Consider the following 17,224-nt stretch of genomic DNA (forward strand, 5'->3'; position numbering starts at 1 on the left):
AGAAATGATCAGTTTTCTTGAATTAAAGATGATGCATAACTTTTGCTTGAAAATGTGTCTTGTTTAAAACATTTAGATCCAAAAAAGAGCACAAGGTTGGTATTCAAAAAACTAAACTTTTTTTTTCAAAGATTTACAATGTTTGAAAAGCTTTTATTTTGAAAATATTGCCCAAGGATTCAAGTTTTTAGTGTCTTATTCCTACAGGGATTTTACTGGCTACGTGCAGGCAGACATGAGCAAACCTTGTTAAGAGGCGAAAAAGGGAAGTCTCCTGGATCCATTCAAAGCCGGAGAGGACTCCCGCTCTTGCCGGGGAATGGGGATGATGCTCCCGAGAAACTTGTGCCTGGCCCTTCTTGTGCCCTTCCTGGTGGAGGCTCAGTATGAGAAGTACAGCTTCAAAAGTTTCCCCCAGAAGGACATGATGCCGCTGGAGTCCGCGTACAACTACGCGCTGGAGCAGTACGCAGCGCAGAGCTGGGCGGAGAGCGTCAAGTACCTGGAGCTCAGCCTGCGGCTCCACCGGCTGCTGCGGGACAGCGAGGCGTTCTGCGGCCGAAACTGCAGCTCCGCGAGCCGGGACAGCGACTCCCCGCTCCCCGACAGCAGCCTCCGCGTTGTGCGCCACATCCTGCTGAGGGCTGCCTGCCTGAAAAAGTGCAAGGCAGATTTCCCAGTTTTTAAATTCTCCTATCCACGGAGGGATTTGCTGGAAACGTTTGAGAAAAGGATACCGTATCGGTACATTCAGTATGCTTATTATCAGGTGAGACCTGGGAGCTTTGATTTGGGTCTAGATGTCGCCTGGATGCTGACGTTTTGCGTTGTTTTTCATTGAGAGTGTGAGTCAGGGTTGCTTTCCTTCTGGAATCTTGGCGTATGATTGTAGCTTTGCTAAAATATGAATAGCAGACTCCCTATAGTGAATACACCCAACTGGACTCAGTGAGAGGAAACTTGTAGTCAGAGGTGAGGAGGGCAGTTTCTCTGCTGCCTTGTTGCGCCCTCCTGCAGACTGAATTGAGCATGTGCCACGTCTCTTCCAGTGTCCCCCTGAAAACAATCCCCCCATTCTCCTCTCTGTCAGTCAGACTTGTGGGGGATTTAATAGTCCTGCCTTAGCCATGCTAGACCACTTAATGAAATGTGCCTCTCACTTTTTAATGTTTTGTTGTAACCTCTTAAACTTTGTGCAATATTTATTCAGACTTTCTGAAGAGTCTTTGAGAAAGTCTTTACACATTTCAACATTACATTTTTAAAAGTTTTTTTTTTCTTTTTCTGCCAGGTCCGATATATGTGGTGAAGTTAAGTGACATGAGATTATGTTGATGTTTACAAGTCAGTGATGGCTTTTCAAAACCTGAAGAATGAACTTTGTCTTTCCAGGAAGCGACCTTTATCAAAACATTATAATTTTAGATCAGTTATTCTGAAATTGATCTAAAATAGCTCAGGATTAATGCTAATCCCCAATAAAATCTCTGATCGGATGTATCTTTGATCAGCCAGCATGCTTCTAATTGAGTAAAACAGCTTAATGGCACAAAAAGAAACAACAACAGCTTCAATACATACTATTGGCAAGAATGTGAAGATTAAAAATGAATACGATTATTCTGTTAAACAGAATCTACAGCTTGACTGGTCTAGTTGGAGGTGAATGAATTAATCACTCATATTTTGTAATCAACCTGTRGCCGATTGACATCAACTCCCTTTTTATGTACGTTTCTGTCAGTAGCTCCTCAAATATCTGCAGTCTACCACTTTAAATACAAATAAATAACACGGCTAGTATTTCTATGTTCAATCAAAGCTTGAAAGAATCAGCATTTACAATCACTTATGAGTTATTTCTTAAGTTTATTTATTTTTATTTTAAAACTCCTATTAACTTTGTTTTTGTCGTCTAGCATTCAGATCTTAACTTTAAAGACCAACACACAATGCACCAGAACAGAGAAATGTGTTTGTTTGGGAGTTATTGCAACCTGTTCTAGACATGGATTAATCATCTGGACAGAATTATTTTTTTTCTTTAAATAAATAAATAAATAAATAAAAAGAAAAGAAGCTTCCAAAGAGTTCAAGTATGAAATGGGCTGTTCAGAAAGAACATTGTTTTTTCCACCTCAAGTAGAAAAAAATATTTTCTACAAGCCTTTTCTAAAAAAGAAAAGGTAGGTAAAGAGAGATGATGTTCCTAAGTCTCAAAAACTCGAAATAAAAAACAAAACAAAACATCACAATAAGGATTTTGGTCAACAGTACCAATTTTTGATTTTCTTTGAGAGCTGATCAACTGATTCCAATTTCTCTACTAAGGTACAACACCCATACAATTTGTGAAAACTTGTATTAATTTCACCAATTAACTATAATTGATGAAATAACATTGATCATAGAAGAATAAAAAAACAACAACAACCGCAGGCTCCTTGAAAAAGGTGGCAGGTTTAAATCAAATGGATAATGAGTGGATTACAAGAATATCTTCACTTGAGCACTGCTTGTCTTTCACTGCCAGCACCACATTTGCACTACAAACGTAGGAAATAGGACTTTCTTCCTGTTGCACCATTCACCGGTAAGGATGAGGTCCTTCGTGTGTGTTTTGGGGAGATTGTGATCATGTCTTGTGTTCCTCCTCAGCTTAACAACGTGGAGAAGGCTGTGTCTGCAACCCACACCTTCCTCAAGAAGAACCCTGACGAGCCCTATTTGACCAAAAACATGAACTACTACAAAAGCCTGTTTGATGTGGATGAATATCTCATCGACCACGAGGAGCAGCCGTATGAAGTCAGTAGCAAAGCCTTAAACACAAAAACACACAGATCGACGTATGAGCCTCCCGAAAACAATAACCACTGTGTCTCTCTGCTGGCAGAGTGTTTTCCTAAAGAGCGTGGTGCTCTACAACAGTGGAGACTTCAGCAGCAGCGCCAGGAACATGGAGCAGGCCATCACGCAGTTCTTCGAGGTGTACAACCTCTGCTCAGCAGGCTGCGAAGGCTCGTATGAAATCTTGGAGTTTAAAGACTTCTACCCGTCCCTAGCAGGTACCGGGGCGAACGGCAGCAGCTTCATGTCAGCGCGCTGGAGATGCGTGACGATATGTTCGTCTCCTCTGCCCTCAGATCTCTTCCTTGATGTGCTGAAATGCAAAGTGAAGTGCGAGGAGCAGCTGACGCCCAGCGTCGGAGGGTTCTTTGTGGAAAAGTTTGTCGCCACCATGTACCACTACCTTCAGTTTTCATACTATAAATGTAGGAGCGAAACCGAGATTCAGGCGTCTGTCTTTTGACTTTTACAAATCTGCCATGAGCTCTTGTCGTCTTTACCAGTGAACGACGTGAAGAATGCGGCTCCCTGTGCAGCCAGTTACATGCTGTTCGACCCCAGCGACCAGGTGATGCAGCAGAACGTCGCCTATTATCGTTTCTACCGGGAGCAGTGGGGGCTCAAGGAGGAGGACTTCCAGCCGCGGCCTGTGAGTGAAGCAAACCGCCGCCGCCGTTGCTGTATCCATCTGCTGTATCCATCTGCTGTTGGTCAAAACAAACCCAGCAAAGCAGGGCAGCGACGTTGTAAAAAGCAGCGCTGGCGTAATCGTTAACACAATCACAGGGCTGTAATTAGAAACTCACGTAATCGCGACAAACTTGTATTTTCTGCATTTTTACGTGGTGTAAATTTGGCAGGAGCTTCAGAGTACCAGCTGTAAAACTGTAAATGTGGCACTTTTGTAGCAGGAGAGGGGGAAAAAAAACCTGACCACAGACCAAATTTGGGTTATAAAACACTTTTGTTGTTTACTAAGCTAACTCAAGTGCTGATCTGTCTTTCACGTTTCAGGAGGCCCTGAGGTTTTACAACCAGACAATCAAACAGAAAGAAATGCTCGAGTTTGCACTGAACTACCTCCACACAGACGATGAGGTACGTTTCCTCTGGGATTTCTGTTTCATAATAGCAAAAAATGATAAAGTAATGCTAAGTTAGCCTCATAATAATTCTAAACTTTGCTATTAATCATACTATATTGAAATAAACATATAGATATTGCATTTGTGTACCAAAGATTTGATCCAGGATTGTTGAGATGTGATATTGACTGCACGTTGTGCTTCACGTTTCTATATTGCAAGTAATCCAAAAATTGATGAATCTCTTGAGGGACTCAAGAGATTCGGGTGTTTCCCGAACTGGAATATTAGAAACTATAGCCCCTTTAGGTGACCAAGTCTCCATGATGTCCATCAGACCAGGAAAAAATAACCGTTTTCTTGTCCTACCATCACACGTCTGAGCATGTAGACATTGTATTTTTGGTAACAAACAATCCTGGTGGTTTGGTATGCAAAAAAATGACAAATATGCGAGAAGGACTTTCTGTTAAGTCTGGTGGACAATCTGAGATGCGACGGGTCTGGCAAACTTCTTAGAGGCGAAGTAAGCAGAGCATCACTTGTCCATAGTACTGTTGCAATAAGCAATAAATCAGTTAACCGCATAAAAAAATAAAAATAAAACAAGCTAAATAATTTCTGTTTACATGAGTTATCGTTTTTCTCTTTCTACCAAAAACTGGATGACAAATGGTCTCAATTAGCCTTTTTTTTTTTTTTTTTTTGGAAGGACAATATTTACAGAGACTTCATAATTAATTTTATTTGTTGTTTCTGTTTTATTTTTTATTTTGGATATTGTCTCTTCCAGTTCCAGTGTTAAATGTTCATTAGAATGTAAAGTTTATTGATCTTTGAGGATGTGTTACATTAAAATGGTCTCAAAATAACAATATTATCATTTATCGCAATACCTTTTTGGGACAATTTATCGTCGAGCAAATTTTATTGTAATTACGGGCCTTTTTGTCCATTTCCATCTTTATTTATTTACAAAAACTCATCAAATATATCAGACGACACGAGGACAAGTTTGTAGGGGCTCTAAGACAACCTCATGAGGATTTTCCATGCCAGAGATTCTGTCTTGCAGCACAATCAAAATTCCCACAAAGCCACAATGAGTTGGCTTGGCGGCAGTTTCCTGAGCCAGAGATGATTATGTCTCAGCAGATAAGACCTGAACTGTCTGCATGACCAGACACGGTGGGAATGACACTTCTAACACAGCAATACAAGTTGTCGGATAAATGCAAGCTGTGGTTGAGAATGCTAAAAGACATGGGGTAAAGTGAGAATGAAAGGGAGGAGTGTTGTGTTTTCCACCAGCAGCGTGCGGTGTGTGGCTTGGAGGTGTCGACCACTCACACTGCGCCACGTCCAATTTAACTCGGGTCAGCTCCTCCTAGTCCTGCAAACCTCCTGGACCCGAGAGGGGGGGAGGAGGACAGGGCTGAATTACAGGGAGCACGTGTGAAAGATTTATGGGAACCAAGAAGGAAAATGTTTTATTTTTGTCTACAAAGAATGAGGCTAAAGAAGTAATCGTGTTGCCTTATGTGAACTTGCCTTGTTCTTCTATTATCCAGGAAGTGGTGAGTCCAGAAGAAGCGGCCACTTCTCACTCTGAGCACCCTGATGCTGAATTTGAAGGAATGGGTGACTATGAGGAGTCCTTCTTGGCAGAGTGGTGGCAGGAACCGAAATCTAAGTGGGACGCTGGTGAGGAAGCCGACTGATGTCCGTTTTTATCCGTGTGCAGAGGGGCCAACTCCTCCAACTCCATCCCACCCCCCAGGGCTAAAAACCAAAAAGACTTTTCAACTGACAGACATTTACATTTCTTACAGTGTTAAGAAGAAACAGCAAAACTGATTTTCTCCTGTTTTTTTTCCCACCCAGTCATATTGATCAACATGAGACTGATTTCAACCTTATTTAAACCGTTATTTTCTTGGCCTGTGCGCTGCCAAGTGTTCACGACATTTCTGCAATTTTTGTCCTCGTTTCTTTTTTTTATTTAAAGAAAGTTGAATGTCCGTGTGCCGTTTTTATAAGCAAGGTGACTCGTAACATTTCTCATGCCGAATGATTACCACCAGCAACAGTTTGGTTTTCAAGAGATGTTTCTTGCAATTAAAATATTATTTTAATAATTACGATTTCGGTTTTTGTCTCTCTAGAAGGCCAAAAATGTGAACCCTTATTCTCAATTTTAAAAAATTTTCACATATTTTGTTTAATACAATAGTGTAACGGAGATGTTTTCCTGGTGTAGGTCAGGACTCTCGAGCAGCATATTGAATGACATGCTTCTGATTTTAAAATTATTTATATTTTTAATTTGATTTATTTTTTTTTAGGGACAGACATACCCTCAGATTATTACAATAATCTAAACTACTTAAAATTAGAAGCACACATCAGTATTTGATGTCCTGTCTAAACACATGAACATTTATACATTTTTAATGTGATAATTATTTCATTTATTAATGGAACATTTTGTTTTTAACCTTGAAGTTTGAGTCCAAGGATTATCTGTGACCTCAGACTGATTGGGTCTAGTGAAAGGCCGATTTCTCAACTTGCCTTCTTTGGGCAAAAACGTTGACTTTGGTCTTTTTTTTTTTAGATTGAGATAGAGGACATCATAAGTAATGATGAATATTTTGGTTCAGTAACAGCAGTGGACTAAGGTTATGTGTCAGCAGCATAGATATTGTGAAAGATGTTGTGTGGCACCCCATAATCTGATCTAGAAGAATCATGTACGCTTTGAATAGAAGTAGCATGAGATTGGATTTTGCATGTCAAGTGTACACGCACTTCAAAAATCATAGTAATACTTTGTATTTTTATGGGTATAAAGCTAAAGACAGGCAGAATAATGTAAGAGAAGAGGTGACTTCATGTTTCAGTATTTTATTTTTGTTCATTTCAGTCCATCTACAACATCAGTTGATGTTTTTTTTTCCCCCCCATTGTCTCAGTCCAAAAAGATAGTGTCTAAAAATATGGTGAAAGATGCCTCTTTTCTTTTTTTTTAACCCCCTCTTGATCATATCTGATGCTCCCTCTGTACATATTGTAATAACAATAGTGCATCTGGCAAAGTGCAAACCTCATTCAAACCAAACTGACCTCATTTACACTGACAGCATCAGACAAACAGCCTCTTGGACCCCAAACCAAAACTTTAATCTCATGTACAGCAAAGGGTCCTCAGAGTTTTTTTTTTTTTTTTTAGTGGTAGGTGGGTTTGGGGTGGGTGGCTTTTTCTCAGAGGCTTGGTGGCTATCAACAAACATACAAAAGATTTTGTGAAAGACAGGGCTGTTAAGCCACATTTAGAGATACATGAAAAGGGGGGTCGTGTTTAGAGGGCTTTGCAAATGCAGGCTGTGACGAGAGATCAGAGGCTATTCATTAGTAGAAACAAAACTAAATGTTTCAACACAGCTTTCAGTAAAGCTCCATCGGTTGCATTTAACATTCAGTAAAATTTGCACATATTTACAAATGGGTGTGCGTACAGTGGGCAGGTGCTTGTTTCCTGTCAATGTAAGACTTAAAAATTGGCAATAACGCGCCGCCTGGCTGCGGCCGCCAGCGGGTCGTAGAAAGAGACGAGAGGTAAAACCTGCCTACCTAAGAGGAGTGTACACGTGTGCGTGGACGCGACTGCCCCCTACATTAAATGTAAACACAAATACTGTACATTCTGGCTTCCTTTAAAAATATCTTTCACTCACACAATCACAGACATACAGAGTAAACCTTCTACACACTTTGGAAGAGGTGAGGGCACACGGACAGGTAGAGTGGAATGTACGTTGGTCGTTCTGACATTTAAAACACTAAGTTACGGTCTCTGCTGCTTCGTAGTTCAGTGGTTTCTTTTTAAAAAATGATCCCAAAACCATAACAACGTAGCTTCTCGTTTTACCTGAAAACTCATATGGAGGAAGTTAGTGGAGCATAAGATGCTCATAAGCTGAGAATTATTGACACAGTGCCTTGCAAAAGTATTAATACCTTTAGGTAAAAACATGGAGAGTTGCCTCTTGTTAAATTTATTACATGTGGAAATCTTATGGGTCACCTCTTTACTAGCTTTGCACATCTAGAGAACATGATGTCCTATTATTATTCTTTACAAAATTGCACAGTCAAATTTCATACATAATGTTTTTGAAAAGAAAGTTAAGTCTTACCACAGTTTTAGATTTAGGTAAGGTTGTCGTCCTGCTGAAGGTGACCCTTCACCCCAATTTGAAGAGTTTTTCAGTCTCAACAGATTTTATTCCAGATTTGCTCCATCAATCTTTCTCTTTTACTCTGACCAGCTTCCTTGTCGAAAAAGCATGCCCCAAATCATGATACTACCATCTTTCAGGTTCATATCCAGTGTTGGTTTTCTGACGCGCATACCATTTTAAATTCATCTGTGCCTTATGGCCTGTTACAAATTATAAAACTGACTAATGTATTTTTTTTTGCTCAAAGCTGACTTTCTTCTTGCTTCTTCGTTCATAAAAGCAAGATTTGTAAAATTCACAATTAATAGCTGTGGCGTCAACAGCTTCTCTATTTACTAATTAGATCATTTCTAAAGGCGACCAGTATTTAAGGGTATCTTAATAAAAGGGGAGTGGATACAAATGAAAACCAAACTTCAGATTTGTTTTAAAAAAAAGTGAAAAGCTATTCAGCTTCACTTAATCTGCAAACTTTTCGTTACATGACAAGAGGTTGTCAGGGGTATGAATACTTTTGCAAGGCACTGCGAACGACTTATTTTGGCAATTAGTCTTTCCTTAGCCTCTCTTTGGAAAACATGCAAACAGACAATTGTAGGATTTCTTTTGCAGTCATTTCCTCATCTCCAAATGTTGAACTGATAATTAAAGGTGCACCAACTCACGGCCAGTTATGGAGGTACTGAACCTCAGGTCCATATTTTTGGAAGGAAAAAAAAAAAACAGCCAACGTTTCATCTTCTGTCACATTAGTTCGGTCTGTGCACTCGTCCAGCTTTGAATCTTGGACTGAAATAGTGGCAGGTTTGAGTCTCTTATCAAATTGGTCCACCATCGACGTGTACTTTGTTCCCCCAGAATGTCTGAGCTGTGAGAAGAAGACACCAAAGCACATTCACAGGGCCTCTAGACTGGATAAGGACCCCTGGCGTCTCCCACAGAGACGGCCACATCCTTGCTTTAGGTGAAGCCTGGACACAATCCTCAGCTGGCAGCAGCCACATGAGTGTGATCTGGCTGGTATGGCGAGAGGAGCCCCACGGGCCCCAGGGCGGTGGGGATCCCAAAGAAGGACAAATGGAAGGAGCAGACGGGAGTTTGGAGGAAGTGATCATCTACGTAGATTTGGAGAGATCCCGGGGCTGAAATGGAAGACTTGTGTGTTCTTTTTTTTTCATTCCCCTCTTCTTTATCGTGGAAACGACACGGTGCGAGGAGGAAGACGAGCATGGACAGGACACATACAGAGAGACAGACAGTGATCTTATCCTCCTCCAGATCTGAAACACAAGGACAGAAGGAAAAAAAAAAAAACAGCTGCAGGAAGATTAACACAGACGGGCAGAAAATGTACAAATTTAGCTTTAAAGTCAAAGCAGAGGTTGCATCGAGATGCATCGCTGTCAAGCAGGAGTGAAATAATCCTAAAAAAACAACATCCAAATAATTTTAACGAATTAAGTTACAGGTTGACTACTATATTTTCTAAGATTGTACCTTCCTCTTCGAATGTTCCTGCGTCACAGAAGCAAGCCAAGAAAGGAGACAAAAAGTCAGAACATGTTCAATCAGCAAGAACGGGAAAGTACAAACAATTACTACAACAGTGTTTTTTTTTGTTGTCGTTTTTTTTTAGATTGTTAGAACATTGCGTAAAATGGGACAAAATGAAGAAGCATGAACACTAGCTGCACAAAACGGACGAAATATTAATTAGAATTGAATTAAAACTTCAAATTGTTTCTATTGAATTAGCTCTGCTGAATGGCACTGTTAGATTCAACTACAAGACATAAATCCAACGATGATAATTCAGTATGATATCCCTGAAATGATCTTCCGTCAGAATAAAGTGGCGAGATCACATTCAGCAGAAACTGTTAATAAGTCTAACTAGTAGGAAGAAACTTGCTCATGCACACAGTGCCAGCCACATTTGAGTACATCTATTCAGAGAGGAAACAAAACCAACGTAAAGAACTAATAGTTTTTAAGAAAGCCTCCTGTGGGCTCCGAAATAATATTTTAAAATAACTGTACTCTTTTGTACATTTGTACATTTGCATTTGTTAAATTTTGGCAAGAGAAAAAGGTTGAGATTTTTGGCAACAATCACTCTAGATTGGTCTGCAATTTGTGAGAACCCCTCATCCTTACTGCTAAGCATAGAGGAAAAACTGTGCTGCATAAGAAGTTGTACATCCAAAGAAAATGATACACGACTTGAGCATTTTTATATGCATCCTTACCAGGAATCCTAATAAATGTGGCCAGCACTGTCCCACTGACCCTAAAAGGAACGACAGCATGCATAACCTTTCACTGGCAATCTAATTCATTAGCCAGTAGGAGCCGTCCTTTTAGGTCAGGTCTTACAGAGGGAACCAAAGCGAGCATGCAGAGGCGGTTTGTTGCAGTAGACTGAGGGGACTCGGGGTTAGGATGAGGCCTACTGAGGAAAAATGAATAACGGAGGCTTGAACAATGTAATAAAAGTAGAAATAGAATACAGTTTGCTTAGGTTAAGCCGACATGGATAATACTGTGGAAAAGTCTTGAGTCATCCCTCATTTCTTTTTTTTATTTTCCTTGCAAGGTGTTGAACTTTCTTCAAGTGAACCATTAACAGAGACCACTTTTGAAGGTTAACAGAAAGTCTTCTGAATAAATTCGGGATTCTTCAGAACTTTTGAAAGGTAACGCAAGTCCAGAAAGGCAAACAAAAGTAACGGGGAACTTCCAGACGTGGCACCAGTGGTGTAGATCAGATTGATTCTAACGGATCCTGGCAGAGAAATATCTCCCTCCCGCTCAGCCGTCGCTGCAAGAGGCCGAGCGGGAAAACACATTTACGTAGACAGAAACGTGAGCAAAAACAACCGGTGAGGATTTGATCTCAAAGCCTATAAAGCGTTCAAGCGTGAGAGCGTCTCAGAGTTCACTCCCCCAGCTCCCCTCCCAGCTACTGGGCAATGAGTTGCAGCTATTTCAGACTGGTGATAGTGGGAGGAGTGGATGGGGGTTCTTGAGGTAGAAGCAGACAGGTACACAAAGGCATGCCAGAACTCTTACTTAAATCCCCATCCTGTTCCCCCTAGGACTATAGCTGCCAGGAGAATAGCACCTGCGATGGACCCTATTATGATATTGGTGCCACTGGGACCTGCGCAGAGGGGGGGGAGGGGAGGAGGAAGGGTGCGGAGGAAGAGGAGGGGCAGAAACAAAAACAACACCACTAAAAAACACACGTCAGAAGACCGCATCAACACAGTACAACATCAACTAGAGAGAAAGAGAAAGAGAGAGAGAGAGAGAGAGAGAGAGAGGCAGATGGTGAGAAACCTGCAGACAGAGACAGACAGAGAGATGAAGGGGAGGGGGAGACCATCACGTTGGGTGGCAGGTGAGCGAGGGAGGTTCAGTGGGACGGGGTCAAGAGGGGGGACAACAGTTACACGAAGAAAAAAAAAGGAGAGAGAGATGTTTTACTTTGTTCTCATTCCCCCTCTCCTGCTCTCTCAGCTGGACACCCTCCTGCTCAGGATGGCAGTTTTGGGCCTAAAAGAGCAGCTGCTTAATTTCTCTGTCTCATTGGCAGACTGCAAGAAAGTAAGAGACACTTAAAAAAAAAAATGCAGTGCCTGAAAAAAAACAACAAAAAGCCCCCCCCCGAAAGAAACACCTCTAAGCACCGCACACATATTCACATTTCAGCACAATACGCTCAACACACACCAGCAAGACTCAGCAGGAAGGAAAACACACGGCTCAACATCCTCATGACAGTCAGGTGAGTTATCCCACTTTGTGGTTTCAGCACAGAGAGAAGGTGGTGAGAAGAGACCATGAGCGGGGGATTATATGATGAGAGAGGAAGAGAGAGAGAGAGAGAGAGAAAGAGAGGAAGAGAGAGGAAGAGAGAGAGATGGGAAAGCTTGAGTTCTGCCGCTGACCTTTTTTCTCCGGGCCTGTCGGGACGGTGGGCTCAGGGATGGGATCGAAAACGCTGCAGTCCTTTCCTGTGTAGTCGCGGTCACAGATGCACTTCACCTCGTTGCTGCAGGTCTGCAGGAAAGAAGCAGTTGTTGTTGTTGTTGYGGGGCGGTTGGGGGGAACAGTAAGCAAACACGGGAAAAATCAGCAAAAAATGTTCCAGAAAGATTTTTTTTCCCCCTTTATAAATAAAAACATTTCAAAACTCTATTRATTTTGTATTTACTCAGGCTATTTTAGTCTGATATTATTAAATGTGTTTGATGATATGAAATATTAAAAACGGAGGGACTCCTCTGTAAGTGAACAAATACTTTTTCACAGAACCATATTTGATCTTCTAGTCAGTTTTCAAMACAAGATGCCATAATTTAGCTTTTAATGTCTCAATAAGATGGAATAAATATGGAAAGTAATACAAATTAAAGTCAACTATATAAAAAAAAACAGTCTGGTATTAAATCCATATAAAATGTAAATGGTATATTTAAATGTATAGATTTGTTATAGAACAAAAGAGACATATTCAATTACTTCACTGCTGAAATAATCTACTTTGTAAAATGAGTTGTTTTTGAAATATAAAAATATGGAGTGAAATCCTTAGCTTATTTATTCTCGTTTCTTTGTGCTGATTCTTTCACAAATAAGGTATTTTGGTTAAAAAATATTGAAAAAAGACAACAACAAAAAACTCTGGGATTGTAAAACCACCAATATATGTCTATTTTTTTTATTTGATTTATCTTGTTACTTTTTTACATAAATTTTAATAACAAATATCAGAATTTTTATATACATTTTAAACATYAACTCTATTCCTGAATGCCTGTCTACGCAAAAATAAAAATCAATAGAATGTGGAAAATAAAACTAAATTAAATTAAAAGCACCAGACTTTCAACAACCTATATTACCTCAATGAGTATTTTATAAATATTGTTTACAACATGAATCCATAGACGTAGGTTTGGATTTTATTAGGATTTTTAAAAAAATATTTGAAATATCGAGCCTCTGTTTTAAAATAATCCTGGTGAAAAATAACCAGTTTAAYAAATAAACACCCACATTTTTCCCTCTAAAAATCAAATCATGTTCAGAATGTCTTTACCCCGTGGTCAGAGCAAATGTGTCCAAGTTTAGATCCTGTACAGGTGCTGAGGTTAAACGCCGCGACGGGGAGGCAGCGTCTCTCCAGACACATCATGTTGGGACCGCAGGGTGTGCCGTCCTCCACGTAGCCCATGTCGGAGCCRTCCTCCAGCAGGGCGTGGCCGCCTCTGGGTGAAGCGTCCACAAGCGTCACATAAGTGGAAGAAGACAAATGGAATTACAATATTAAAAGTGAACTTTTTTCTTTTTTTTGCACTGTTAAATGCTGCAGATGTGCTGCAGCAGCTTACCTGCAATCCAGGTACTTGTTCTGATGGTAGAGGGTAAAGCTGGTCACCTCACCCTGCAGATCGCCAAATTTTGGCTTTGTTGTGACGTTTGCACAGAAAAGGAAGCCACATAATACATCCCTGAGGTGAGAGAAATAAATGCTTTAGTTATAAACAGCAGGTTGTGCTTTTTGGGGGGGATCCAGCTCAGAACTCTGCAGCTTGTTTGACTCACGGCTTGTTGCACTGCAGCCAGCCTTTCCCTTCAGCCCCCCGACCGCAGTTCCCCTTCTCTGTCCCTTCAGCGTTCAGCTTCTCATAACAGAACCTGTCTGCTGAATCTGATCAAGGATTAAAAAGCGGAGCGGTCAATGTAATGCACATGTTCATGTCACAGGATGAGGTAATTGTTTTTGTCTCTTTGTATACACACTATAGCCCCAGAGTCCTTTGCACTGTCCATCACGAGTCCTGCAGCGTCCACCATAGCAGCGTCCCTATGAAGGTGAAACAGTGCAGGTAAAGCATAAAAAGCCCCGGCAGTAGAGTTGGAAGATATAATGATCCAGATCTTACCTGGCTGTTGTCGCAGATGTAACCATCCAGCTTGTGGACGTTATGAGGGCACTGCCARAGAACAAAAGCCCGTAAATAAAYGTTCACGCAACATGCATCAGTTTAATCCAGCGTTCTCCACGGGAAGTTTCACCTGGCTGGAGTCTCCTGTGCAGGTTTCGGGAATGTCACAGTCGTTCACGGCCTCTCGACACGCAACACCTCTCAGCTCATACTGGGAGGCAGAGTGAGAGAGACTTAAAGTTGTTGAAAACGTCATATAGGTGTCATACTGGCGGTTTAAAGTTTAAAGGTTGACGTAAAAGGATCAAATCTATTTATATAGCATCAAATGGATGAAAAAATATAAAGACAGGATTATTTGCTTGTTCAAATTTCACTATGCTTAGGTTTAGCAACAATCTTCATTTGATTTTATGTATGTGGCTGATCAAATTTCCACCAATGTTTTGACTGCATTTTAATTTGGGTAAAAATTAAACTGGAAGCCACAAGAGTTTCTCTTTTCTCACATCTACCACTAGGTGGCATAGTAGAGTTTCTTTTGATAAAGAATTAACCCTTTCTTCAGCATTGTGGAAGGAAAAGCGATAAGTGGCATGGCTTTCTACCTTTATTTCAACTTAAGCGCATAATTATGGATTGGAGAGAGATGAAAATGAATATTTATGTGTTTGCAATGTATGTGGTACGTGCATACCAGGTCATGCATAAATAGATGTGGATTCATGTGTTGCTACACTCAACGTGTATAAAACAAGACTTGGAAAAAGAAGCATTTCCAAAAACGTGTACTTCGTTTTGCATCAAACAGCCTTACAGTGTTCTATTGTTGCAAAAAAGCTTAATATTAGCTTCATTTGACCAACAAGCATGGATTAAGTTTAAGTCCAAATAGAGTTGAACAAATTCAACATGATCATCAGATTTTTGTAGTAAATTTATCAGAAAAATGTGGCAAAAGGCTCCTCGTCTATGGAACTCTCTCCCGAACTATTTGAGAGCCCTGCAATTATTGTCCGATTTTTAAAACTGGCTTGAAAACTTTTTTTAGACAAGCCTACTCCACTTTTAAATGACTGTCTTTTTTTTTTTATTGTTTTTGATTGTTGATTTTATCTGTTTTTAGCTGCACCATGTAGCACTTTGAGATCTTTATTAATGAAAAGTGCGCTAAAAATTACATTGATTATTATTATTATTATTATTATTATAGTCAGGTAAAATAACTTCTTGTTTTTGCTTGTGCCTAATGTATAAATTAATCATACCCGTCTTCATAATTTATAGATCTGCAACTTTGATTCTTGTTCTACTTACTTTACAGCCACTGCAGCAGAGTCCATTGCTGCACATGGCATCATGGGTAAGAGTACACTTTTTACAGCAGGCTCCTCCGCTGCGGRCACACTCCTACAGCCACAGACAGGAAGAAATAAATAAATAGAAAAATAATCTGTTCCACTAAACTTTACATCATCTCAGGTCGAAATATAAAGCTTAATGTGAAGGAAAGCTGGCTACTCACCACCTGGGATCCACAGTCACACTCTTCTCCTGGCTCCACAAAGCCGTTTCCACACTCTGGAGGGTCCAACAGCTAAAATAATAAATATATATATATATATATTTGTAAGATAATACTGTGTAGAAATATAGAGATAAATGAGGCAAGGTGTACAAATGAATAAAATCTATAAGATGAATCTATTCAGAGATGGACATCACACTCCTCATCATCCTCACCTTATTCGGCTTGTTGAAGAGGCAGCTCCCACCGCCCTGGAGCAAGAACTGGATGTACTCGTCAACACTACAGCGAGAAAACTTTCTGGGCAGATAAAATCTGTGATCACACACATAAGCACACGCACACACACGCAGGCGCATGAAGACCAAGACATACACTAAAACACAAACAGTACAATGCTTTTTTGGCCAGTCAGGAATGCCAGATCAACCGTGGGTGTGTGTGTGTGTGTGTGTGCCATCACTTTGCAATCTGACACAAATGTTCCCATCTGCAGTAAGATATATCTCAAATAATTCACATCTTTATTGTCCCATCTGTCCGGGGGAGCCCAGTCCAATTCACTCATGTAGTAAATACTTTTAGTTCACATTTTGTAATACTTTACACAGCAATCTGGCGTCTCCTGTTAAGGCAAAAATGTATTTAGGCTTCAAATAAGAAACTTTAAATCTCATGAAGGTGTTAACTTGTTTAAGCAAATAGGGTAGAAACAGGCTTTTTTTTTTTACCCGGTGTCTTCCATTATGCAGCCCACCCAGGCATCTGGGCATCTGCAGTCACCTGAAGAAGAAGAAGAAAAATAAACACAACATAAAATACAAAGAATAACTTCTATTTTTAAACACCACAGAAAATGAAAGGAAAATATTACAAAACAAAAACTTTTTAGAAACTGTCAAAAAAAAAAAAAAGAAAAAGCCTGGCCGGCTATTTTGGGTTCCTGCACATTATTTAGGTCACAATTCCATCTGTTTTCAGAGTTCTCAGTAATTTGGATTCAGATGGAAGAATGGGAAAATAAAGTCACGCGAAAGAACCGATGTTTCAGTATGATCAGTTCTTTGCAGATTCCTGGATGTTATCTCCATAATTTATCAAAAATACTTGACGGACAACATAAAAAAACTCATAAGTAATGGTAAAATTGAGACGTATGAAATTGTTTGTGGATATAAATGCGAGTGCAACAGCTTGGGATGAAATAGTGACGAGTATGAACTGGAGATATGAAACGGTAAAGGGGTGAAATCATGTGGAACCTCTGTGTGTTAAGTTGTCTTACCTGCCGAGGCTCTTACGTTGTTCCATCTCATCCCGATGTTCTGGCCAAGACTCTGACACAGAGTGATGGCCATCGCCCCGACACTCCCATACTGAAAGGTAGAAACAGACTTACTAAAAGGTAATAATTATTTGAAACAAAATGGCAAAGAAATAGAAAAACTGACCATGACGCGTTGTTCCACAGATAACAACCATCACAGTTTGAACAATTTTAAAGGAAATTTTGACCCGTAGCTTTAATTATAAATCAGAACAACACACAAAATACATATA

At 40.2% G+C, this 17,224-nt stretch overlaps 2 protein-coding genes across 6 annotated transcripts in view; one reads left to right on the top strand and one right to left on the bottom strand.

The window, feature by feature from the left end:
• The first annotated feature begins 208 nt into the window (after positions 1 to 208).
• On the top strand, positions 209 to 6,076 carry p3h4 (prolyl 3-hydroxylase family member 4 (inactive)). Its single transcript, XM_008417075.2, has 7 exons — positions 209 to 769; positions 2,659 to 2,808; positions 2,897 to 3,068; positions 3,147 to 3,275; positions 3,354 to 3,499; positions 3,865 to 3,948; positions 5,507 to 6,076. Exons 1-7 carry the CDS (start codon positions 320 to 322, stop codon positions 5,654 to 5,656), a joined length of 1,281 nt encoding a protein of 426 aa, XP_008415297.1. The 5' UTR covers positions 209 to 319; the 3' UTR covers positions 5,657 to 6,076.
• Positions 6,077 to 9,069: 2,993 nt separating this feature from the next.
• LOC103469419 (disintegrin and metalloproteinase domain-containing protein 11-like) overlaps positions 9,070 to 17,224 on the bottom strand; it is an 18,913-nt gene continuing 10,758 nt past the window's right edge. For 2 of the 5 annotated variants that reach the window (XM_017306324.1, XM_017306327.1), the window contains 14 exons: positions 16,950 to 17,040; positions 16,396 to 16,447; positions 15,880 to 15,979; positions 15,662 to 15,733; positions 15,454 to 15,546; positions 14,267 to 14,347; positions 14,134 to 14,184; positions 13,991 to 14,054; positions 13,793 to 13,898; positions 13,579 to 13,698; positions 13,287 to 13,455; positions 12,133 to 12,244; positions 9,677 to 9,694; positions 9,070 to 9,459 (listed from right to left, as the gene is read on the bottom strand). In XM_017306324.1, coding sequence (XP_017161813.1) covers positions 9,164 to 9,459; positions 9,677 to 9,694; positions 12,133 to 12,244; positions 13,287 to 13,455; positions 13,579 to 13,698; positions 13,793 to 13,898; positions 13,991 to 14,054; positions 14,134 to 14,184; positions 14,267 to 14,347; positions 15,454 to 15,546; positions 15,662 to 15,733; positions 15,880 to 15,979; positions 16,396 to 16,447; positions 16,950 to 17,040 — 1,425 coding nt within the window. In that variant the 3' untranslated portion in view covers positions 9,070 to 9,163. Of the gene's footprint in view, positions 9,460 to 9,676; positions 9,695 to 11,251; positions 11,343 to 11,363; positions 11,779 to 12,132; positions 12,245 to 13,286; positions 13,456 to 13,578; positions 13,699 to 13,792; positions 13,899 to 13,990; positions 14,055 to 14,133; positions 14,185 to 14,266; positions 14,348 to 15,453; positions 15,547 to 15,661; positions 15,734 to 15,879; positions 15,980 to 16,395; positions 16,448 to 16,949; positions 17,041 to 17,224 lie in introns of those variants that run through there. The other 3 variants (XM_017306326.1, XM_017306325.1, XM_017306328.1) reach the window with 3 other exon arrangements.

Source organism: Poecilia reticulata, linkage group LG8, assembly GCF_000633615.1.
Source record: "Poecilia reticulata strain Guanapo linkage group LG8, Guppy_female_1.0+MT, whole genome shotgun sequence".
Classification (NCBI taxonomy): domain Eukaryota; kingdom Metazoa; phylum Chordata; class Actinopteri; order Cyprinodontiformes; family Poeciliidae; genus Poecilia; species Poecilia reticulata.